Source organism: Pogoniulus pusillus, chromosome 4 (genome assembly GCF_015220805.1).
Source record: "Pogoniulus pusillus isolate bPogPus1 chromosome 4, bPogPus1.pri, whole genome shotgun sequence".
In the NCBI taxonomy this organism is placed as follows: Eukaryota; Metazoa; Chordata; class Aves; order Piciformes; family Lybiidae; genus Pogoniulus; species Pogoniulus pusillus.
Genome location: NC_087267.1, coordinates 30,804,692 through 30,830,584, shown reverse-complemented (window position 1 = coordinate 30,830,584; position 25,893 = coordinate 30,804,692). Strand labels below are relative to the sequence as shown.

Sequence of the window (25,893 nt, the reverse complement as noted above, 5' to 3'; positions counted from 1 at the left end):
TGCAAACCCCTAAGAGGAATGATTCTCTACATATTTTCCAATCCAGCTCTTCTTTTGAAGAAGTATAGAATCATAGAATCATAGAATCAACCAGGTTGGAAGAGACCTCCAAGATCATCCAGTCCAACCTAGCACCCAGCCCTATCCAATCAACTAGACCATGGCACTAAGTGCCTCATCCAGTCTTTTCTTGAACACCTCCAGGGACGGTGCCTCCACCACCTCCCTGGGCAGCCCATTCCAATGGGAAATCACTCTCTCTGTGAAGAACTTCTTCCTAATATCCAGCCTATACTTCCCCTGGCACAACTTGAGACTGTGTCCCCTTGTTCTATTGCTGGTTACCTGGGAGAAGAGGCCACCCCCCACCTGGCTACAATGCCCTTTCAGGTAGTTGTAGACAGTAATAAGATCACCCCTGAGCCTCCTCTTCTCCAGGCTAAACAGGCCCAGCTCCCTCAACCTCTCCTCATAGGATTTGTTCTCCAGGCCCTTCACCAACTTCGTCGCCCTTCTCTGGACATGTTCCAGCACCTCAACATCTTTCTTGAATTGAGGGGCCCAGAACTGGACACAGTACTCAAGGTATAGTATAGATCAAGTATAGATCGGTACAAGCAAATGAAGTGCTCTTTTCTATTGGAGAGGGCGCTGGGGCCCATGTAGCCCAGTGCAAGTGGTCTTAATCTCACCAGCCTCAGTCCCCTGCTGGACAAAGTCCTGTCTGGTGCACGCTGAACCCATGTTGGGGTGTGTTAGCACTTAAACAGCTTGGAAAACTTCAAGTGGTTTACCTGCTGCTACAAACAGCCCCAGAGTACAGCTCCCCAACATTTTATATTGCACTTGCTGAACTCATGAGCTCCTGTCTGAGCCCTGCTGTGGGCAGAAGTGCTTATCCAACCTGTGGGAACACTAGCTCAGGTGTAAAGCTGGCTGCATGCTATAGCAGAAGTCACTACTTTTGGACAACTGGGTTTCTCAGCCACCTCACTACAGGGTCTGAAAAGCCTTGGTCTGCCACAGAGGAAGAGGAGGAGGACATGTGCAGCTGGGGGCATGGAATAGGGAAGGGTGGCAGCTTTGATCCACACTATGAATCCAAATTATGACACACTCATTAGAGGCTGTGCAACAATTGAAAAGACACCTTTGCTGAAGGATACTCATTTTTGCTAGTTCTTTTTCTTCTGGGTGAGCTTCTGAGTGGATTCATCCTACAGACGCCCCAACACCAGTGAGTGTAAGGAGAGTTCTGGAGATGGATCAGTGCAGCGATCAGGGCTTCTGCTAGCTGGAACTCTTCATCAAGCATTAGCCTGAAGAGCAACGCTGCTGAGTCTGTGATCAGCATAATGCACAAGGAATCCCTTCCTGCTGCTCATTTTAGGAAAGAAAACCTCTTTGCTGTCTGTTTCAAAGACCACACTGAATTTTGTTCATGGTAGTTACCAGTTTCGCACTTCTGTGCTTTATAACAACACAACATTGCACTTGACATGCTAACATTTGCAAGCCCACACAACAAAAGGCAGAGGAAACAATCTTGTGGTTTTCAAAGGGAAGGAAGCATCACATGAGCTATTCCTAAATGGGCAGACAAACACACTTCATTTGCACACCATGAATGGCCTGTATTACAGTAAATCAAAGTGCCATCTCTAGGATAAGGCTGGCTGCTGAACACTTATCTGAGACAAGAAAGTTGGTGACGAGGGAATTGGCACGTTTCTGCCACACAACAACAGGCCACAGGCTTCTCAGACTGCCCAGAAGATACAGCTTTTTGCCAGTGCAGGGACTGGACCCAAACTGCAATGCTGTTTTGTCTGTCCACAGGCCACAGGTGCACAGCTCTGTATGTGTGCTGGGGGAGCTGGTGTGTGCTAGGAGAGCTGAAGGAAAGATGCAGAGCAACTCAAGCCAAGCCCACTGATGAGATACAGGTCAGATGCAGTGCTGTGTAACACAGCACATTTTGTTGAGAATCTAAGTTGATGGTCATACTGATCATTGCCTGGTCTCTGGGAAGACAGCTCAGGAGTGCCAAAGGGCAGGAAGCCTGCAAATACCATCCAGTATGAACACTCAAATTGCAACAGGAAAACTAATGGAAGCAGAAAACGAAGCAGGGAAGACTGCTACCTTAGGAGAAGAACTACCTGGAAAGATCAAGAAACCAAGACCAAATATAATTCTCTTACTTGCTCTCACAGTACTGCCCATAGTAGCTCTGTCCACATTCACAGGTGTAGCCATGGGATGAGCTAGGTTTGTGCACACATGTGGAGACATGTTCACATGGGTTCAAGTTACATACATCAACACAGTCTCTTCCAAAGTATCCTGGGGAGAAAAGGTCATAAAATTACAGCAAGCATTGTAATTTATGATTTGCAAGTCTCCAAAAGAACCATCTATTTTGCTTATACACTAATAATATATCTTAAATAATCAGTAGATTCCCCTTGAGATACTGTCAGAAGGAAAGTTCTTTTTTCTGTCTCAGTAAAGAAACGGTAGTGGACTCTTTTTTTTTTTTGCCAGTTTGTTAACGTGCTTGTGGCATCCTTATGCCTTTAGTTCCCAGTTTTACATTCAGGAAATGCATTACAAACAGTTTGTATTCTCTTCCTGCGTGTATGGGAGGACACTGTGCTGAGTGCTGGCTACATGCACCAAAAGAGAGAAAACATTTGAAGGATCTCAATTAAAATGCAGACTGTAAGACTGAAATTCAACTGCAGAAAAGGCTGGGAAAGGAAGAGAAAAAAGAAAGAGAAACCAGACAAAAAAAAGGGAGGTGCAGAGTTTTCTGTGCCCATTGGTCCAGAGACAGTTTTTCTGTCTGGCTGATACGCTGTGTGGAAAAAATTGCTTTTAGTCCATGACTGCAGTTTCAAGGGTGCTACAGTAAGATGGAGAAAGGTAATAATGACTGGAAGAGGAAGACTCAGAAGAAGAGCACTTTGCAAGCACACTGTTGCTGCCGCTGCTATTCCTTGGATAAGTGCATGAAGTGACATAGCACCTGGATGACTGCATGGGATGATTACCTGGGTCACAGATGCAGGAATAACTGTCCCAGTCATCACTGCAGTAGCTATGCTGTGGACATGGGTTGGAATCACAGGGATTATCCACTTCGCAGCCCTCCTTCACATTGATCTTAATAGCCTGTTTCATGTTGAGTGTAGCTATATTTGTAGATGTCTCTCCCATTCTTACTCCCTGGTGACAAAAGACAATTATTTTTAAATGAATCCATTTAGAAGAGAACATTACATGTTTCATTGCTTCCATTAATCCAAACCCATCAATCCAATGTCAAAAGACAGTTAGTTTAGAGTTCATTTCAAACAGAGCACAACATATTTTGCTACTTCCATTGATTCAAAAGGTCACACTTTAAAGAAACATCACCTCATGAGCCAAACCCAGAGTTTTTTCAAATGCTGTTCCCCTGTAAGACTGTAGATGTTTTGATCTGCAGATATTTTGATGAAGGACACAGGAATGTTTGAGGATGGATGAAAAAGAAATACTCCACATTTTCACAGGAGTGCTTTCTTAAATGTTCATACTTTGTTGCTTTGCTCTTTATTTCATACCTGCATACAGCCATAAAAACCCTGCTGAACAGAGACTTGGTCTTTGGAGACACCTCCCACAATGATGCTTTTCATTTTCAGTCCAGGTAGTTGATTTCCAATTTGCACAGTGCTCTGTTGAGAAGAAGGACAGTTGGTGAGAAGCACTATCACCCTCTGGGACACAGTCTACTCTGTATTGACAGAGTCAAGCAGTAGCTGACAGTAGATTACAGAAAAAATATCAAAGCAGTGAGGAGCTAGACATCTGAATGTGACTTTTCACAGACTTGTTCATATCTTATAGTTAAGCTTAATAAATTACTATAACTTCATTTGACACAAATCACTGTGGAACATTGCTCACAGCATAATTATTTTTTCCACAATCTCTTATGCTACTTTCTCCTAGAAACAGTTCTGTAGTGCTTAGAGGCAACATTATGCTGCTGCCTTACCTGGTACATCCCATAGTCCAAGGACATGACAGCAAGGTACTTGATGTCTTTACCATCTTTAGCACTCTTCAGTTCTATTAATAAATGATGCCATTCCCCATCACTGACTCGCAGTTGTCTCATCTTCAAACTAGCAACCTGGCTCAGGCCACTGTACACTTCAAACTGCAGGTAGTTGTTCATTATCTGTTGAAAAAAGTAATTCTATTTGTTTGCTACTATTTGTATTTGATGCAGAAGTGAGCAGAGGGCAAGATAATAATTTTCCTAAGACAATCCAAGGCAAAAAAGCCCAAACAGTAAAGAAGGGAACACTTGGAATGACTCTCCATATAACTTTGGATGTTAAGACTCCAACTTCTCCTGCAGACAATAAACCCCCGAAACAATCGAGAGACACTATTTTTGCATCTACAGTAATGCTCACTACTACCTCTGTTTCAAAAAATACAATCTTATATCAACAAACTGGAATTTTACAATGATATTTTGATCCATGATCTTTTGCTCTTTGTAAAAGATCAAAGAAATACTTTGTACTTATTGTTGCACATTTAGCTGAGTGGATAAAGTTGTGTAGTTCATTCAAGAGAGATGTTGAAGTGCTGGAATGTGTCCAGAGAAGGGCAACAAAGCTGGTGAAGGGCCTGGAACACAAACCCTGTGAGGAGAGGCTGAGGGAGCTGGGGTTGTTTAGCCTGGAGAAGAGGAGGCTCAGGGCTGATCTCATTGCTGTCTACAACTACCTGAAGGGACATTGTAGCCAGGTGGGGGGTGGCCTCTTCTCCCAGAGAACCAGCAACAGAACAAGGGGACACAGTCTCAAGTTGTGCCGGGGTAGGTATAGGCTGGATGTTAGGAGGAAGTTCTTCCCAGAGAGAGTGATTGGCATTGGAATGGGCTGCCCAGGGAGGTGGTGGAGGCACCGTCCCTGGAGGTGTTCAAGAAAAGCCTGGCTGAGGCACTTAGTGCCATGGTCTAGTTGATTGGATAGGGCAGGGTGCTAGGTTGGACTGGATGATCTTGGAGGTCTCTTCCAACCTGGTTGATTCTATGATTCTATGTGGTCATGTCTACTGATGGGGAAGAATCTCTTAACTTTATTCTAACCATAGGCAGCCACATTTTTACCTGAATGTTGATCTTGGATGCAGTCCCAGCATTGGCTTGCATTAACATGCCATTGACCTTCCGAGTTCTGAACATCAGCCCAATGTACCATGGCACAGAGATGGTAATATCAAGGTCACTCCAAATGATAATGCTTTCACCACTGAAACGCTGAGGAGAAGGCATTGCTGTAAATCAAAACAGGAGAGAAACAGCTGATACCCTTCAGGACAAAAGTTAAGAGGAGAAATGACACTGTGTTGTGGTGATGGTGTAAAGCAGATAGTCCCTTTTTCACTACTCACTCTGGAATAGTTACTATGAAACAGCTGATAATAATGAAAATCCACAACCTTCCCTTATTTTGAGGTAAATACTTTGTCTCAGTGCCTGCACTCAAAAGCAGCACACCTCCGCACTACTGTGGCATTATGCAGGTGAGAGATGTTCCTAGAAAGGTAAGCTCAGGATCTTTGCTGATATGGTTCTGCTGATGAGTGGGTGGACAGAGCAGGAAATACAAGGGCAACAGTTGCTGCAGATGTTTTCAACATACCCTTGATTCCTTGCTTCTAATTAACAGATTAATCACAGAGGAAAAGGCTGGGAGGCAATGCAAAGTATTCATTAATTATAAATACCCCAGGACCAGATTATTCAACTGTCTCAGATACACAAACTTTTCACAGGGAGAAAGCTTGTGTGGAGTAGCCTAAGTCATCTGCCTTAAATATCTCAAATGACAGATGAAGAGTTGCCTTCATCTCTAACCTTGCATGAACATATCTCCTGCATGGAGAGACTGATGACAACCTTCAACAGAAAGCACTTTGCTAATGGGAAATAGGGGAACGCCTGCCCTCTGGACTTTTAAATCAGTTACCACAGGTAATAGGAGCTACAGTAACATGAATTGGTTCACTCCACTGATCAGATGCACAAATTAAGCCATGGGAACTATGTCCTATTTGCAGCACCTCATATGGCACCTCCACCACACACAGCATCTTGTAATGGGATTTGCAGATAGCTCCTGCCTGATTTTCTCAGCCATGAGCATGCTGGTAAGTTCATGGCAGCATTTTGCATGTGAAAGCAAGCCTCAGAGACTGACTGCAACCACCACAGATTGGCACTCAGCCTTGTATCTTGCTGGGTGGTGAGCCCATGTGGATGGCCATTTTGATGACAGGTCTTAACCACCTCCTTGTCTTTCTGCTCTACACTACCGTATCTGCTGACTCCTCTGGAATTTCTGGTAGTAGGAGAGGTCAGGTATGCACAGCTGTGTACGTGTTACCATAAAATGGCAAGTCCTTAGAAAAGGTGAAGTGATTACATCATAGCAGAAGATGGAGTTAGGTTGACATAAAACTGCATTTTTTTAGGAAGAAAAAGCCAAACCCCCAAATTCTGATACATCTGCCTTGCTGGTCTCTACAAAAGGGAAGGCTGAGGCAGTGGAGAGTGCAGGAGCTGGAGATAAGTACCAGCGCTTCAGCTCCATATTTGTGAGAAACATGATCTCAGAGACTAATGGACTACCACAAGCCAAGTCAGAGGATTAACTTGACTTGCCCTTCTCTTAGGTGTAGTCATACAATCACTCCAACCCAGGCTAACTGCAGCCCAAAAGGGCAACCTTTCTTCTCCCTGCTCCAGGCTGTGATCCGCCCTCTGCAGTCATACTCAGTCCTCCACAAATGATAGTGGGAACATATGGTGGAACAACTGAACCTTAGCCTGTTCTTGACACCCAGAAAGTAATTTAAGATAGTTTGCCACCAAACATAGATGTTCCCAGCTTGCATAAAACTTGAAACTAGTGCTCAAGCTCTGGTCTTCTAGACCAGGGCACCATTCATCAGCCTGAACCACACCATATCAATGCACAAGTAACCAGGACATCAGTGCCGAGCAGAATCATTACCTCCTGCTCCACATATGCAAAAGTCAGCCCCTTCCTTCCTCCTCTACCATGATGACCTTCATGATGTCCTCAACTTTCAATTTCTTTGCCAGTGGTCTCCTAGACCATTGCTGAGATTTTTAAGTCCATTTGCCTTTGGAGAGCAGAGGCAGGATGCAAACCTTGTGGGCTTCTCACTTGCTGGAGGCTGAGAATGCTGTTTACAAGTGTTTCAGCTTGGCTTGTGGGAAAACTGGACTGGCATGGCAATTAGCCACCTTCTTCCTTTTCTCACTGGTGGTGACTTTTCATGCTTGCAAATACCATTCCCTTCCCACACTTCTTCCTAACTCCCCTCCCTTCCCTAGGGCATGGGTGCACCTTTCCCTATTAGTAAAATAGAAATCCCTATCCATTGGCAACCTCTGACCTTCCTCCTACCACCAGCCTTTCCCCATAACTGGATCCTAGGGGTCTCCACAGAGGGCATAGTGGCCACATTCAATGCACCCAGATAGGACCTAAGGCAAGTGCCCAAGCTTCTGAGTGCAGCACCTCCCTGCCATTGGTGATGCAGTGATGTAAACCAATGATTTGCTCAGGGTTTGTCACTTTGAAGTGCTGCTTCTCTCAGGTGGCCAGCACCAGAACGAGAGGACACAGCCTCAAGCTACGCCAGGGGAAATTTAGGCTTGAGGTGAGGAGAAAGTTCTTCACTGAGAGAGTCATTGGACACTGGAATGGGCTGCCTGGGGAGGTGGTGGAGTCGCCGTCCCTGGGGCTGTTCAAGGCAAGGTTGGATGTGGCACTTGGTGCCATGGTCTAGCCTTGAGCTCTGTGGTAAATGGTTGGGCTTGATGATCTGTGAGGTCTCTTCCAACCCTGATGATACTGTGATACTGTGATCTACACACACTCTTAAGAGACTCCTACATTTAGAAAGCCATCAGAAAGACATGAGGGCTACTCACTGTGGAGACAGAGGGCCTGGGGAAACACAGCCAACATCAGGATGATATCTGTAGTTTGACTGTAGGATATGTGGCAGTTTATGTTTTGGTGCAAAGCTGTGGTGTTCAGCTCAAAGCTAGCACAGTATCAGTATCCATTTGAGAGAGTTGGATACAGCTGATAGATCTGGGGCTTTTTAGCCTGGAGAAAAGAAGACTTAGAGGAGATCTGATAAATGTTTATAAGTATCTGAAGGCTGGCCAGGATGGGGGGACGACGACGACGACAGGCTCTGCTCACTTGCTCCCTGTGATAGGACAAGGAGCAATGGGTGTAAGTTGCAGCACAAGAGGTTCTGCCTCAACACAAGGGGGAACTTCTCTGCTGTAAGGGTCACAGAGCACTGGAATAGGCTTCCCAGAGAGATCGTGGAGTCTCCTTCTCTGGAGATTTTCAAGGCTTGTCTGGATGTGTTCCTCTGTGATCTGTGTTAGATAGCATTGTCCTGCTCTGGCGGGGGGGGGTTGGACTCGATGATCTCCTTGGGTCCCTTCCAACCCCTAATATCCTGTGATCCTGTGATCCTCTCCAGAGCATTGCAGTATCTCAATTGTTAGAAGAAATAAACACAAGTAAAACTCATTTTTCCCTGATTTTATCTCTTTTGTATATGCTACCAGAGGGAGATGAGAGCTGTCAGAGCTGTCAGGTCAGTTAGCAGGTCCTAGTAGGTTGGTGAAGGTAAAACATCCCATCCTCATTAGTGCAGATCAGATCTCTGAGTTTCTTAAGAGAAATCAAAAAAGTTGGATTTTTAACCTGCCCAGTTCTTTGCCTTCTGTGAGGGAGAAGCAGATCTGACACTGGCAGAGAGACTGAAGAAATGCATCAGCCATTCAACCCTGCGTAAGAATGCAAATACTCCAGCTAAGATTTTTTTTTCAAATAGCTGCCTAATAAGAGCTAATGCTGTTAGGATCATGCCTGAGCACTCAAATGAGCAAGCTGAAAGCCAGGAGTGTTGTGTAATAGTGATTCCTCCTGACTTTAACTTTAGGCTCTTGAAATCTTTGGTCACATTTCAGAAAACATAATTTCTGTCTTGGCTTGCAATTTCTCTTTAGGGACACATTGCTCAACAAACATCATCAAAGAAGGAAGCTGTCTGCCACTTTTGAATTATTAGAAACCACTCAAATTTAGGTATCAGCAAGAACGTGGGGTTACCAAATGACAAAGGGGACATGCAGGAGTCCAGAACACTAGAGGCAGAGGAGGCTGCTATGACTGGGGATACAGTGATAGTCGTCATCTGTGTCACCTAAACTTAAAATGCATTTCCAGTGATGGCTACAGGGCAGTTCTGAGGTGATTTTATAAATAACATACTTCGTATTATAGTCTTGAGTTTGAGATAAGAAAATTAGGAATAAAGTGCACATTTGATTGAATTTTGAAATTGTATTTCAAAACCAAGTGGTATCCCTACATCCCTACTCCTCTCTCAGGAGACATCAGAGTGTGTTTGTACCACAGAGATCAGTCTAGCATGAAGAAAATACTGGAACTTCAGTGACAAAGATATTTGACAGATGACACCTGGAAAATTAAGTTTTCATACAAACCTGGGGAGCTCAAAATACTTGAGGAGCCACTATGAAAAGGAGGTACCTCGCTAGGGACAGTAATAGCAGCTCCAGGCTCTGCATGAGGCAGAATGTTGGAAGAGGCCTAAATTGTTCCTTTACCCTGTTGCTCACTCTAGAGGCCCTAATTTCCAAGTCAGAAACTTAACTATGTATCTTCTCTTCCAATACTGCTGTCCCTCAGGCAAGAAGAAAGCCACCAGCTAGATCTGGCTTAAGCTGAGGCATACTGTGCTAAAGTGGTTTACAAATCACTGTGGTGTGTGCATCTCATCTTGGATATGTGCTATTCCAGGGTCCTTGACCTGCTGAGAGTAATCAAGACTGTCTGGTTTGAGGTGGACTCATCAGAAGAACAAAATCTTTGATCACACTGTACACAGTTCAGGTCTAAATGTCATTGGGGATAACAGAAACAAAGAGCTACCACCTCCAAATTAGGGGCCATAATTTGGCCTGTTTCTAGGAAAGCCACACCCAGTTTAAGCAGGTTTTCTTTCCTGGAAGCCTCCAAGAAACCTCCAAACGAGTGACCCTACACTAGATGTGGAGGTGCCACCTTACAGTGGGCAGCCTACTGCTGCACCAACTCCATGGACCCCCTCACAGAGATGACTCCTTGCTTCCTCAGTAAGTTCTTCACATCCTATAAACCACACCTGCTGCTGCTTCCTCATCCTTTATTAATGAGTTTTTACACATATATGCACATTGTGTTCAATCAAAGAAAAACCCAATAAAACTCTAAGTGCTCATACTCAGCAGAGAGTGTCTTCTTGCCAAGAAAGTGGTGATTAAAACTGCACATTCACCCCCGGTTTGAGTCAAAGCCCAATAAAGTCAGCAGGATACTTTCCACTGATTTAAAGGGGCTTAGGATCAAGCATTTTTCACTATAAACAAAATAGCCAAACCTGCCAAGTTCTGTGGAACTACTTTGCTTCTCTAAGTAAATCGTTGGAATCCATGAGAGTATGTCAGATATATTTGCTAAAGAGGTAAGCCCCAACATTTTTAAAACCAGATAATTGGCAACTTTTAGTCTTCATTATCTTCTGTTACCTGTCCCTTAAGCATCACAGTTTGCCCTACAATCCATGAGGTGTTAATGATGGGTAACAAAAGGTGCACACATGGTTACACACGAGGAGGTCTCCGCATCCTACCTTGCTCACAGTTTTTCCCTCCATAGCGTACGGGGCACTCACAGAAGTATGTGTTCCACTTGTTGACACATGTGCCTCCATTCTGGCACCAGTTGGTCTCACAGTAGTTCCTCTGTGCTGCACAGCCTGAAATTTAGGGAAACAGTCACTTCACATGATTTTACAAATAAAAATGCTCTGAATGATTGTATCTGAGTTCTTAGGTAAAAAGAAGACATGACAGGTTTAGGTTTGGGGTGCGGGGGGGGGGGGGGGGGGGGGGGTGTTGTTTAATATCCTTGAAGTCAGTGAAGCAAAATGTGGATGGTAAGAGTCTGAATGATGGGAAAAAGTGCCAAATTCATAGACAAAGCCTATCAAAGGCTCTTAAAAACAGTCACTGAACTGTAAATCTCTGGGCACCATGAGAAATTTCTGGGGAAATATCACTACAGGCTTGTCCTGTTTTTATACTCACCCCATTATACACTGCTGGAGATATGGAAATGGACTGGTGCTGTGACTCAGTATCACTGTTCACAAGTTACTGTCACCTAACCAGGGAAAGTCAATGTGCAGTGCTAGAGACTGGAATAACACTACTATACATCATTGTTCTATATGAGAACACATTGCCACAAGAGGAAAAAAAACATCTGTTCCAAAAAAAAACACTTCATGGCCTCCTGATGTGCATTTCCCTAAGATACAAATTTGTGTTTAGCTAATATTAAAGACATAGCTGTTAAAAAAGGGCTCCAAGACAAAAGAGTAATTTGAAGTATATGCTATGACTCCATTCTTAATCCATCATCAATGCAATATACCTAAGAACTGCAATTAAGCTCTTATGCAGACCTCCAGCAGCATGGAAGGAGGGGACTTGTTGTTTTTGCATGTAAGAGACAGTTTTATCATTATGACATTTTTTACACCACAAGTAATCCTGGACATGAGGATTGAAAACCAAATCAAAGAATCATAGGATGGTTTGGGTTGCAGGGGATCTTAAAGAACTTTAAGTTCCAGTTTTTCTGCCAAGCTCAGGGACACTTTCCACTAGACCAGGTTATTCAAAGTCCCATCCAACCTGTCCTTGAACACTTCCAGGGATGGAGTGTCTCTCTTTAACCTATTCCATTGCCTCACCACCTTCACAGTGAAGAACTTCTTCCTTACATGTAATCTAAACATAACCTCTTTCAGTTTAAAGTCAGTGTGGTGGAGGTTCAAAGGGACCTCTGAAGGTCATCTAGAACAAACCTCTGCTAAAGCAGAATCACTCACAGCAGGTTGCCCAGGATTGCAGTGTCCAAATGGGTTTAGAATCTCTCCATAAAAGGAGGATCCACCCTTTGTACTATCACTACATGCCCTTGTTAGAAGGTCCTCTCCCTCTTTAATGTAGCCCCCTTTAAGTATGGTAAGGCTGCTCTAAGGTCTCCCTGGAGCTATTTCTTCTCCAGGCTGAACAATCCCAGCCTGTATTCAACAAATCAAAGCCTCCAGAAGACTGCTCCATGAAACAGCTTTTGTATTTGGAGGACTGCAGAATTTGATGTATGAAACAAACACAATTTATGAACAGGACATAAAAACCATCCTTTCTCATGAACTAATCCCACTGCCTTTCAGAGCAAAGTGACATTTAAAAGATAGAAAAAAAAAAGAAAACAGTTTATTCAGGAGTAAGTTCCTGGGTGAAACTCACAGCGATGCAGAAGGTACAAACAAGCCTGTTCCTTTTCTGTGTGCCATTTAAATTTGTGTGTGCTGTGCCAGAGACTATTGTGTATGCTGCTTGCGTGGGTGCTGACTGCACCTTGCTCAAACAGATGAGGTCTGGATGCAGCCACGATGGTGACATGGTGGCAATGCAAGGGCCAGCCGCACCTCAAGCACTTGCCATGCAGCCTGAGACAAATGCTTTGCACTGAGTGATGCTAAGAGGGGTGCAAGGGTTGTTTCAGAGCCCTCTGTCCCTTGCTCCTTCCTAGGGTTCCTCCCAGTGCTGGCCCCCTTCAACACCCTAAGCTCTGTTACACACATGGCTACAACAAGGAGTTTTGTTGACTTTTGAGGCAGTTGTTTCTCATACCTGGCAGAGTGCCATTATTGGCGATGAAACTAGCCATGTCGATCGGCTTGCTGTCGATAGAGAGGTTCCTCATGCAGCCAATAAACTCTCTGTTGTGCACTGGGAAATCTTCAGGCAAGTTTGGGACACCCCCAAGGAGGAGAGGGCCAGTTAGGTCCAAAGATCTGAAGAAAGAAAAAAGTGCTCATCAGCTCTTGCATACAGCTTGTTTTGGTTTGTTCCTTGTCTTACTGCTTCCCTAAGCACATATGAGCTGTTTATGTCCTGTGCAGTTCCATCTGGGACATCAGCACTTCCAGAGCTTATAACCAAATACCATAACTTTTAACTTAGGAGCTGCCATACACGTACAGAATCCAATGACCTGTCACTAACAGTGGCCAATGGGAAAGAGAAAATTTAAATAATGGAAAAATGTGCAGCTGCAGGACACTCCTTTCTGAGTCTGATCACACAGGGGCTGGTTTATGCTCCTCAGCACAAGGCTTGAGGTGCTGTAGATTTTGACACAGACTCAGTTACTATGCAGTGCCAACTCTTTTTATATCTTCCAAAGATTTAAAGTATTAGAACATTTAGTGGATGCAGGCTCCACTGAATGACTCCACACTCTACATCATTGGGTTACTTTGAATTAGCCTAATTTTTACAGTATCTTCTTCTCTTGGGATTTTAGAAGATCATAGAACGGTTTGGGTTGGAAGGGATCTCCAAAGGTCATCTAACTGAACTCCCCTGCAGTAAGCAGGGCCATCCTCCCCTAGATCAAGTTGCTTGGAGCTTTGTTAAGCCTGAACTTTACTGTCTCTTTGAATATCACCTGCATCTCAATAGTCTTCCTGCTATCACTCACTACTTTGTATCCCTGCTATGTTGGTTGCTTGCTGTCCATCTCCTCTCTAAACTCAAAAGTACTAATCTTTTTTGGTCCCTCCTCACAGGAAAGCTTTTTCAATATCTAATAATTTCCACTAGCCTCTTCTGCATCTCCTTTATTTCCATGTTTATTTAAGGACTTTTAACTTGAATCATATAACTAATAAGCTCTTCAGCCATCCCCTTTGTTAATAAATCTAATGTGATATTTACCCTTCTTTCTATACTTCATACAGAGTAGATGCTTTTTGGGTGCTGTCCAGGTGTCCCACATCCAGGTCTCTCTTTTTTTCCCCCATTTTACAAGTGATCTGGGCACATGTCTGTACCTACACAAAACTGTGCATCCCACCCTGTGCACTTGCTGTAGCCTCCAATAAATTTCATCTACCAAACTAAAACTTGTTACTCGTTAAATCATATCTGCTTTTCAAACTTAATATGCTTTGCTGTTAATCACATTCTGGTCACTCTTCTCTGGAAGAAGAAAATGAGTGGAAGAGACAAATGTAAGGAATCCTTACTTCTTTGAGCCTGTCTGAGTTCCCTGGGCTGCGCAGGTGTAGTTTCCAATGAGGCTCCCAAAGCGCACAGCCACTGCTGTGTCACAGTCGTCCACGGTCACCACAGCCACCTTTTCTCCAGAAGGCCCATGGGGAATTCCCAATCGTCCAATGTTGGGCTGCAAGAAATAAATGGCACATGTCACACAGTGCTACATACACATGGGATTTAAATGCTGGTTCAGCCAGCTCAGCAACATACTTCATCCTAAATCCCAAAGGGGACTAAAATAGCATATGTAAGCTAAACAGTGAAAATTAAGTTGACCTATGACAGGAAAAAAAGCCAATGAATGACTTCAAAGGGAGTGCACACGTGCTCAGTGTGTTGTACAGCATGGTCAGAAGTGCCTTCCTTTTTTTCTGCTGCTGAACCACTTTGGCCTTACTTCTGCACATCAGATTCTAATAAATTCCAGTAATTTTGCAACTCTTCACCTCAAATGAATGAAGTTACTTGAATTTTAACACCATTTCTGCCCAAAGACAGAAAACCCTAAAATGATGCAGTATTACAAGTGAAGCTAAAGGTTTAAATCAAATTTTCTCTGATGGATGACTGGGAGAGAGCTTACATGAAGACTGATTGTTCTAGTTACAAGATGGAGGGCACAGAAAACTACTGCCCAATGCTGAGCTGACTGAGAACCCCCCAGTTTCTAGTCATAGTGACCTGTGGAGCGGGACAATCAAAAGCAATGGGTGGATCTTAGCTTGCTCTTGCAGCTTTTTCGGTCCAGGCATGTAGACTGACACTATCCATGGTGCATAGAAGATGGAGAGAAAGTATGTTGTAGAGGGCAATAAATGCTCTGGCTTTCCCTTATCTCTGGCTACATCAAGGAGGTAGGAAACTCTTGCCCATCCAATAACAACATGCACTGGTGAACGTGGGCACTAAACTAGAATTAGCACACTCATCTTCATATCTCCACTGTTACCGGCTTGCTATCACACTATCGCTAATCGCCCTGCTGGCAACTGTTGTTCTCCTCACTTCAGCACATACCAACAGTTGGGGAAATTCAGTGATCTTGGTGAACAGGGTAGCTATAAGACCACCAAGAATCCAACTCCAGTCAACAAACTTTGGTGCCTCCACCACAAACACATGCTTAATCTTCACTAATTCAGTAACTGATAAGATGAATCCCAAAGTATCTGACTGGAGATGATATCTGCTATGCAGAAACTGAAGAGACAGATCCCTTCAGTGAAAAAGCATGTGATGTGTGTTAAAAAAGGGTGTTAAAAATAATAATAATAATAGCAGTATTGCAGCCTCAGTGAAAAACTAGCAAATTCAGACTTGATGAACAGGATTGCTTTTGGACTGTGGGGGTGTGGTGGCTTTGGAATGTGCTTTCTGGTACATCCCATCATCATTGTAGTGTGACTAAAGTTGTGGGGAATAGGCCAGTGTTAGAAGGTATGAAGAGTTGTAGTGGAATCACATGATTAATCCTGAGGTAGTGACTAAAGTGGTGATTGCTCTGAAGAGGGATCAGGGGCTTGGGTCCACAATGCGGTAGGAGCGTGCTTGCTGGGTCATCACATGTTTTCTTGTAAGCATAAGCTTAGAAGGAGGACAAAGCAGCATAGCAGCCTCAGCAAGGAACTAGCAAAGTCTCTAAGAAAACCATCTTCCTTGTTTAGTATTCATAGAGAGTGACAGAGTCCTAATCTGCCACTTATGCAGGATCTCTGAGAACTTCACATGCACAAGAGAAGCAATGAGCTGAACTCCCCTGGCTTTGCTGTGCTTCCTCTGTAGGTAAAGGGACACTCCACAGGAGCGAAGTCACCAGAATGTGACCACACATGCAGCACAACTGAAAGCCAAGTGATATTTTTATGATGTGTTGATCAACAATAGTAACCACGTGAGAACAGGAGATGGCTGGGCATCACATGTGAATTGGCTGTATGATCACTTTAAAATACATATTGCTCAACTGCGTACCTGAATGCCCTTATTTGCACAGCAAACAAGGAAGCAGTAGAGAGAGATAAATGTCTGATCTTTCTGTTTTGCTTATACACACATAAATTTGTTAAATATCCAAGGCCATGTTCATAATCTGTTAAGAGATACAGATTTATTTCTGAAGGTAATTATCGCAATGTATAAAAAATAAAACCATTCTAAAAAGATGCTTCCTGGTTTCAATTCCAGTTGGAAAGTATTTTCCATTTCCTCTACCAAGAACTAATGGGCTCACGTAGTTTGGCAGTTATACAGCATAAAGTTTTGACCTCTCTGGAGTGATATGAAGAGAGACTGTATTTTTTCCGATACACCCTGGACTTTGCCACAGCCTAGCTTGGAAAGACAGGAAGCACAGACATTTGCGGTGCTTAAAATGTTATTGTATGCAATGACTGCAATGCCAGCGAGCAGCTTTTCAAAGTAAATGAAAAAATAGAGAGAAAATGAACCAACTGATAGGCAGACCTTCCCTTCCAAAATTAAAATGTTTACATTCTGGGTTAGACTTCTATTCATCTGGAGGAATGATTCGATTAACATTTATGTCCTTTTGCTTCGCTGAAATAACCTATTGTTTCTTACATGGGAGCCTTGACAAAGGCAGGGTATTTATCTCACAGCAGGGGGTATCTGCCCAATGTTAATCAAGATCGCAACCTGATGAGACTCAACAGTTTGCAGCTGCTCCTTCACAGTCAACTAGCTGCAGTGGCAAGTTGATGTGTTTGGGGTTTTCTTCTACTTTTGCTTAACACAGAACTTGCAAAGTATTTATCTAGATGTTGACTGTTCAGTGCAGTGCATCACTGGCATCAGTTTGCCTCTGATGACCACAGAGAACCATAAGCTGATGAATGAAAAGAGATCTACTTCAGTTCAGACCATATTTGGCTCAAACACACTGCAATTTTAGACTATGCTAAAAGGCTCATTTGACAGAACAGGCTTTTCCCAAAATGGAAGAATATGTTGCTGGGAAAGGAGAAAGAGATTTTCTGAGCGATTTAATATGACATGGACTCTTTTTCTTCTTACATGTGGCAAGTACACTATTCATCTTCTCAGCAACAAGCATAGGGAATACTTTGTAACTGAAATAATATTAAATAAATAAAAGACTGAAACAGACGGATCCTAGATTAGGAGGTCCTTAAGAAGTGAATCATGAAACTGATGTTATTAATATTAATAAAATACTAAATGAGGTTTGTTGGCGATACAAAGGACATTTAGAGCACCATCACTCTGAATAGCTGAGTGCTAGAATGAATCAATCACATCACAGAAAATTTATGATCTAATGGAAAGAATTCCTATTGCAGGCTCAAAGACCATCTGACAACTAATGACAATCAGAAAAAGAAACCTATTAACTGAATACAAAACAATTAAGAACTATAATATGATTAAAAGGCACAAAATGCAATCCAACAGTGGGTTGTTGTGATGATGAGTATGAGGGAAATTTTACGACACTGAACAGAATGAAATGCTGTGGGCAATTTTTATTTAATTAAAAATAACTTCCAAATAGAGCAGATGTCCAGAATGTAGGCTTGGCGTGTTTAGCCTAGCAAACTAAAGTCTGGGGAAGGGTTTTGGAAATGAGAAGATGCTATCACTGCAATGAACACAGTACAAGAACAAACGGTTACAACATGCCCACGAGAGATGCAGGTTGGAAACCACCAGGTGATGCTCAGCCATAAGAGGGATCAATTATGAAAAAGAACTTAATCTATTTGTGATTACAGAAGCTGGTATCACCAAAGGACTGCCCTATGCTTGAAAGAAAATAAATAACAATAAGTAGCCCTTGGAAAAGAGATAGGAAAACAAATCCCCAATACCAAATGACGGCACACACATTAACATTTCAGGCATGATCTTTGCCTCAATGGAATCCTACTGGAGCAAGAATGATCCCTGACAGTAAGAACAGCTAACATTAACCAGCATTAATTCACACTATCATTTTCTGGAAATATGTTCAAGGAGTTAAAAGCCAGACTTTCATCTGGGTACTTAGCAGTCCTTTCTGCCTGTCAGACTCATCTCCTGAAACACCATGCCACCCGAAAGGCAAATTTCATTAGCTGTGCCAATTCTGCACTCATGAGTAAGTGTGCAATGTGGTGTACAGGAATTTACCAGCATGACCCCCATTAATGATAATGCAAGTCATGTAACTGAGTTCCTGCTCATGGGGCTGAAAATTTACCTTATGCTGCCTAACCCTTTAAGGCTGCCTTTTTACTTAGTGCTTATCTGGAAAGAGGCTGCAAATCAAACTTCAAAGACCACATGCTGTATCAAGATGAGGTAACAAAGAGTGGTAAAGAGAGAACTTGGTCTACCTTAAGCAAACTATGAAAGAAAGAGATTCCTCATGACTTACAATAAACAAACCACTCCAAAATCCTCAAAACCCAACCAAACAAAACACACACACAAACATAACACAAACAAAATGCAGCCCTAGGAGCTGCAGTGTATTATCACCATGACATAATGATCCTTCACACAGTCTATGCACCCCATATTACAGCACAGTGTGTTTGTTGTACTGACCCTTATGTTTTCTTGCTCTAATATACTCAGGAGCAGCCTATGAGAGTTGAAGCCACCTACCTTTCTCTTATCTCATATAAAACAAGATGAACCACACTTATGTTCCTCAAATAACAGTACCTAAAACTGTAGAAGCCATGCAACTTTTCCCCACTAAGCTTTCACAAAGGAGATCAGTGGGTTCTGATGTATGAGTGGAAAATATCAAATCTCATGTCTAACCACACAGAAATTGCCAGGAACGACATTGTCCCAGGATGTCTTTTGAAAATCGCAGCTCCCTTTCTGACCACAGCAGAGTTAACTGTGAGACTCATTTACCGTCCTCAGCGGTGACCCAGAGAAGTGACTCTCTAAAGATGCAAAGGTACATGAAACTTCCTTTGGCCACTTGCAGTGACTTTCTCAGATTGCAGTGAGAGAATGCCACTGTGAAGGTATTTTACTGGCAAGGCTAAATCAGATTTTTCTGAAAACCAAGTACAGAGACAGTGAACTGATCGGATATCTTCTCACAACTTCAACAGAAAGAAACACGAGTGGATTCTCCCAGATGCATGTAAAACCCCGAGAAGCTTAATCTGTGAACTTGTGCTTTCTCAATGGAGACCAGATAGAGGAGACAAGGTCATCAAAACACATCTGTTTATAGTTTGCAAATCTACTGCAGAAATCTACTCCCATTCCTCTTAAAACATCAGACATGGATATTCTCATGTATCTCAGTTTCATTTGGATTCTCTATTATTTTAAAGTAAATATTTAAACTGTGAGAGCCTACACAGTTACTTATTAGACACAGATGGTCTAATGATGCACAGTGAATGGAAAAGACATAGGCGTTAGCAGACAATAGAAGCCTTGTCTTAAATACTGAACTGTTACATTTTTACATGATAAACACTACTGTTTTCAAAAGTCACCACACAAAATGGTTGGAGAGGTTTAAGCAAATTTTCTAATCGTTGGTGAACTTATTTTGAATTAAACTAAATGAGACATGTACATGTAGTAGTAACACTACTAAGTGCAAAAGTTTAGTCGATCAGCAGTGGTGACAGATTCCTGTTTCTCTCCCTTTCGTCAGTTTAATCTGCAAGATAATACAGATTTTCCCAAAGGTTCCACAAATATCTCCTCCACTGGAAGTACTTTAACTTCCATTCTTAGATTAAAAATTGCCACTTGACTTTTTGCCACAGATGGAAACAAGAGTGATTTTGGCCAGCCAGGGGAGAGTGTTCCAAAATCACAGATATTCCCTGAACTCAGAATGAAAAGCCTGCTTTCCAGCCTGAACCTTGGCCATAAGGACTTCCGCCTACTATAGCCAGTCCATTGAGTATTTTGAGGAGACAATTCAGTGGCAGACTGCAAGTATGGCCAAGACTTTGAGAACACAAACTGGGAACCCTTTCAGACAAGACACAGCCCACCACATTGTGCTTTGCACAAGGAGACCTGTTTTAGTGGGGTACAGATACAGCGTTACGCATCATAAATACTGCATTTGCTCAGCGCACTGTACAAATAAGTCTATTTCAGAAGCCAGTCTTCTAGCAAAATGCTTTGTGTGGCATAGCTTAACGTGCAGAGCTTGGGCTGTTTATTTATTTTGTGAGTGTAAATGTGTAAAAAGAAAAGGCATCCTGAAGTCAGCGCTTCCAAGAGTTTGGTTATGAGACAGTAAGTTACCCTTCTGCTTTTGTTAATCAGTAGCTAATGATTTATTGACTGTTAGGAGCAGTTAAAGGTTGAAAAGAATCTGTTTCCTAGCTATTTTTAATACAAACCCCCACGCTTCTCTGCGTTGTTCATCTGCTGGTTCAGAGCCTGCAGCCCTCAGAAGTGCTGCAGGGAAAACGCTTCACATTCACAGCATTTGGAGCTGTTTCTAACGCTTGTAGCTACAATAACGTGGGGAAAAACCGGATCAGCTGGCATCAGGTCCTGCTGGAAGCTGCTGCCGGGGCTCTGGCCACTGCTGGGGTCCCCCCTCACCGGTTCCCTGGTGCTCATTAGGCAGCCGGCCAGCCACCACGGCTCCTTCGTTAACCCGCCGGCCTCTGCTCTGCTATCTGACGCGGGAAGGGGAGAAACCCCCTCTGATTCCCAGGCAATGCTGTGCTGCTTCAGTGGTCAAAAAGCTCATTAAGGGCCCGCGGCAGCGGCGGCCTCCCTGGGCAAGCGTCCGGAGCCGGTGTCCCGCAAGGGAAATAAACAAACAGGAACAAACAAGCGGAGAAAGCAGCGTGCTCGGGTCCCAGGGCACAGGCTAGGAAATGCCGGAGGAGCTTAGCACCACGGCATGGACTTGCAGACAGTTCGGGTCAACCGAGAAACTCCAAATTAGGGCAGATTAGAGAAACCATTAAAGTTAAGCTCTGCTTTATAAAGTTTGCCCCTACAGCTTTCCAGAGCACCTTCAAAATAACCCAGTGAGAAGAACTGAGACTTTTTTAAACTATCCTGCTAAGACAGCAGGGAAAGGCAAGACAACTCATTTCACATAAACCCCTTACTCCTTTGATGCAGGTATCCCCTTGATTCCCTGAATATTTTAATAGCATTTCTTTAGACAAACTTGGCTGGAGTCTGTAGAGAAACATGAGAGGCTGTGACAGTGAAAAGGAAAGCCAAAAAGCTTCTCATGTCTGAATGCAAATCTGAAAACCCACCGGACCAGTTCCTTTTCCTAGACAAACTCCTTGAAACACACATCATCAGGATCCAAGGCTGGGCCACAAAGTCAAGGGAGTTTGACTAGTCTGGTTTGCTGTCTCCTGCACAGCCACATCCAGAGGCTAAACTTTGATATTTGAAGCAGGAGACTTTCGGCACAGCTTTGAGACTTGCCACTCATGAACTTGCTGCCAGTCTTCTAGCAGCAGAGCGGTGACAGGGAACAGCCCCCTTGTCCCACCATGTGGCAGTGGCATGGCAAGACTGTGAGCAGTCTCAGTTACTGGTACACATCATTCAGACAAGGCCCTTCCCTCCACAGTGTGACCACTACCTTTGCAAATACCGTAGAGCTCCTGTGAAGGCTATCTTCTTGGATTTGACTAATTCTGGCAAAGGCTGCCATAAAGCTGATGAGAAGAATGAGTTTTTTCCTACTTGCAAATGGAAAATTTATCCTTAAGTTTGTATTCCCAGATGCTTCTCAGCTCTTTGATGCTAAATCAGTGACACAGCAAGAAGGACCTGTTTTGGCTGCCAGCAGATTATACCCACTCAAGACAGCACACATCTTACTGCATGGGGCACACCATTTTATCATGCTGCTCAGTGGCTGTGAGTCCCCTTGTTTGCCCTCTGAAACCCTCTCCTCTGATCTTCCCCTGTGGATGATGTGCCTTCTCCCTGTCCTGTCCTGCCTCCTGAACCCTTTTATCTGCCTATTTTGCTGCCTCTCTCCCTGCCACAATCAGGAATGCTCTTCCAGCATCCTTGGAGAACTGGGAGAGGAGAGCATGTGAAGGATACCGCAGTGTATCTTTGTTCTCCTTCATATGCTCTACTCTTCAAGTTCAGCTAACCCGTCTCTCTTTGCAATTTATCCCTATCTACCTGCCAGAGTATCACTCTTAAATATTTTTGGCTTTACGTCAATCTTACATGTTTTACAACCTAATTTGGCATCCTGGATGCAAATATTATTGCTGTTACCGTCCAAGAAATACCTAGAAATAGCACAATGTGACAAACAGCACAACATGACAGTTATTCACAGCAGCTCCTCCTGGGAATCATCCCTAGTGACACCTTGCTGAGCAAACTGCTGCTCAGTGTGGGTTATGGGGATACAACTGGGTCTATAAAATCCAGGAGTCCACACTGCTTTGTGTCTATTTCCTCCATGGCTAGATCTTTGCGAGGGTCTCCTGGTACACACAGATGCTTGTGTGGCCAGGTAATTGCAAAGTGCTGCTTCTGCTCACTACACAGACAGATGCAAAATACCTGAGAACTTACTGCAAATCAGCAAGCTTCTGTAGATTTACTGTGTGATTAAATGGAGATAACAGTGCACTTCAAAGAACTTGCAACAAATTCCTGAGGTGCCATTTGGATGACTCTGCCGGCTTTGCAGAAGCCCTGCCAGGCTCTGCTGCCACAGCACAACCTGCAAGCACCGTCCTCAAAGCCTTATAGTGAGTCAACAGCCATTCAGACTGCCTTACATCTCCTTAGCCTTCAGGAGGAGACAAAAATCGCCATTTTTGGGAGCTGCCATTAAACCTATGAGTTCTGTAGTGTGAGGGTATAGATGGCTTAAGCAAATCCAGGTTCGTGGATGACTGCTGGGTGCTGGGCTCTCTAGGCTGATCTGAAAGCCCCCCACCATGAGGAATGTGACACAGCTCAAGTGTGGACTGAGTGCAGATCTAGAAAATAGTAGTGTTGTAAATAGGCACACAAGTCAAGTCTTTAAAACCTGGGAGGAGTGAGAAGAATAAGATCTGAGATGCCTTGCCAAGGATAGGGCTTCCAGAAGAGCAGAGATTGGGCTGGTTTTGACATGACATGGTCCCTACTGTCACCTGCAGAGTGAAAACCCTGGAGATGGCTTGTGAAAAGTTACTGTTCACATTTCCATATCAGATCATTGTCACAACAAACAATTTCAGGGGCCGTTTGTGAACTCTGCGAGAACAACACCTCCTAAAGCAGGCAGGGGACAGAAAGCACTGCCTTCCTCTTCCCCAGTGGCTCAAGAGATTTCTTAAAGCTGTCAGGGAGAGCTGAGCAACCCAGGCCTGGGGAGCAGGACACACTTTGCAAGTCAATGACCTCCAAATGACTTTCACTGCTTTACACTTTCATTTCCCGAAACACAGATTTAGAGGCAGTTATTTGTTATTTCATGTCAAGACAGTGGAATGTCACCCTGCCGCCAAAGCCTGATTTCCTTTCCCAGATATCAATCACTTTGCACTTACCCTCTACCAGAGAAAAAAACTAACAACCCCCCAATTACTACTAATTGAAATCCACATGAATAAATATCAGAGGAATTGCAGGAGTGGCTTTGAAAGTCCAGGCTCATGCGTGAGACAGATCCTCTGTTACACCCACTAACACCTGCAAAGACTCTGCAATCATGTCTGAGCAGGACCAACAAAAAGGAAATAATAGCCAGGCAGCTCTTCAGTGTTCTTCAGGAGTTGTTAGGAACATAAATTGTTGACATAGGCCAGGCCAAAGTCTCACTGAGTGTGTGATAGATGCCATGGAAGAGTGCAAGAGTAGGGCAAATGTGCAGCAACACTTCTGGTTCTCAGCTTTCCACCTGCAACACTGCAGGCTAGCGTTCTGGATGGGTTTTCACAATATCTTGTTACATTTTGTAAGTGGAAGAGACTCATCATCTAATCAACCTTCTGCCTTATACAATCACAGGGCATCATCTAGAGAGTCCTAACTCAGTAACATGGCTTGTACCTCAGCTAAAATTTCCCTTTAAAAAGCACAGTAGTGACCTGATTTAAAGATTTCCAAGGACAGCAAGACCACCAGTACATTATAATGCAGATTACATGTCTTCACTATTAATGATGTTGCATAATATTTGTAAGCACAATCTGTCAGGGTTCGGTTTCTATATATCAAATCCCCAGAAAGGTAATGGAGAAATTTATCCTCAATGCTGACCTTAGGCATATCAAGGACAGTGGGGTCATTAGGAGCAGTCAGAATGGTTTTACCAAGGGAAAGTCATGTTTGACCAACCTGATAGCCTTTTATGAGGACATAACCAGGTGGACTGATGATGGCAGAGCAGTGGATGTGCTTTATCTTGATTTCAGTAAAGCATCTGACACTGTCTCCCATGTCATCCATCTGGCTAAGCTGAGTCAGTGTGGTCTGGATGATCAGGTAGTGAGGTGGATTTGGAACTGGTTGAAGGAAAGAAGCCCAGAGAGTTGTAGTCAATGGGATGGACTCTAGTTGGAGGCCTGTGACTAGTGGGGTCCCACAGAGGTCTGGGACCTGGATGAGGGCACGAAATGCACTGCCAGTGAGTTTGCTGATGATACCAAACTGGGTGAGTGGCTGTCACACCAGAAGGCTGTGCTGCCATTCAGGGAGACTTGGACAGGCTGGAGGGTTGGGCAGGGTGAAACTTAATGAAATTCAACAAGGACAAGTGTAGAGTCTTGCACCTGAGAAAGAACAACCCCAGATATCAGTATAGGTTGGGGATTTATTTGTTGGAAGGCAGCAAAGGGGAAAAGGATTTGGGGGTCCTAGTGGATGGGAAGTTGACCATGAGCCAGCAATGTGCACTCGTGGCCAGGAGGGGCAATGCCATTCTGGGGTGTATTAGAAGGGTTGTGGCTAGTGGATAGAAAGAGGTTCTCCTGCCCCTCTACTCTGCCCTAGTGAGGCCACATCTGGAGTACTGTGCCCAGTTCTGGGCCCTCCAGTTCAAGAGGGACATAGAACTGCTTGAGAGTGTCCAGTGCAGACCCATGAAGATGATTAAGGGAATGGAACATCTCTTTTATGAGGAGAGACTGGGGTTGCTGGAGCTCTTCAGCTTGGAGAAGAGGAGACTGAGAGGTGACCTCATCAGTGTTTATAAATATGTAAAGAGTGAGTGCCAGGAGGATGGAGCCAGGCTCTTCTCGATGATGCCTGATGACAGGACAAGGGGCAATGAGTGAAAGCTGAGGCATAGGAAGTTTCATTTAAACACAAGGAGGGATTTTTTTTTCTGTGAGGGTGACAGAGCAGTGGAACAGGCTGCCCAGGGGGGTTGTGGAGTCTCCCTCTCTGGAGATAGCCAAAACTCTCCTGGACACATTCCTGTGTGATCTGGTATAGATGATCCTGCTCTGGCAGGGGGGTTGGACTGGATGAGCTTTTGAGGTCCCTTCCAGCCCCTGACGTTCTATGATTTTGTGATTCTATGGTCTTATCTAGACTGGGACTTTCATGGATGACATCTGGATTTGGGAGGAAGAGGATGAATTTGG

At 43.8% G+C, this 25,893-nt stretch overlaps 1 protein-coding gene across 1 annotated transcript in view; it reads right to left on the bottom strand.

Moving 5' to 3' along the window:
* CELSR1 (cadherin EGF LAG seven-pass G-type receptor 1) overlaps nt 1-25,893 on the bottom strand; it is a 194,689-nt gene that overhangs the window by 43,016 nt on the left and 125,780 nt on the right. The window contains exons 6-13 of the mRNA XM_064142457.1: nt 14,308-14,465; nt 12,908-13,071; nt 10,831-10,956; nt 5,180-5,346; nt 4,049-4,234; nt 3,612-3,725; nt 3,057-3,231; nt 2,205-2,346 (exon numbers count right to left, since the gene is read on the bottom strand). Coding sequence (XP_063998527.1) covers nt 2,205-2,346; nt 3,057-3,231; nt 3,612-3,725; nt 4,049-4,234; nt 5,180-5,346; nt 10,831-10,956; nt 12,908-13,071; nt 14,308-14,465 — 1,232 coding nt within the window. The remainder of the gene's footprint in view (nt 1-2,204; nt 2,347-3,056; nt 3,232-3,611; nt 3,726-4,048; nt 4,235-5,179; nt 5,347-10,830; nt 10,957-12,907; nt 13,072-14,307; nt 14,466-25,893) is intronic.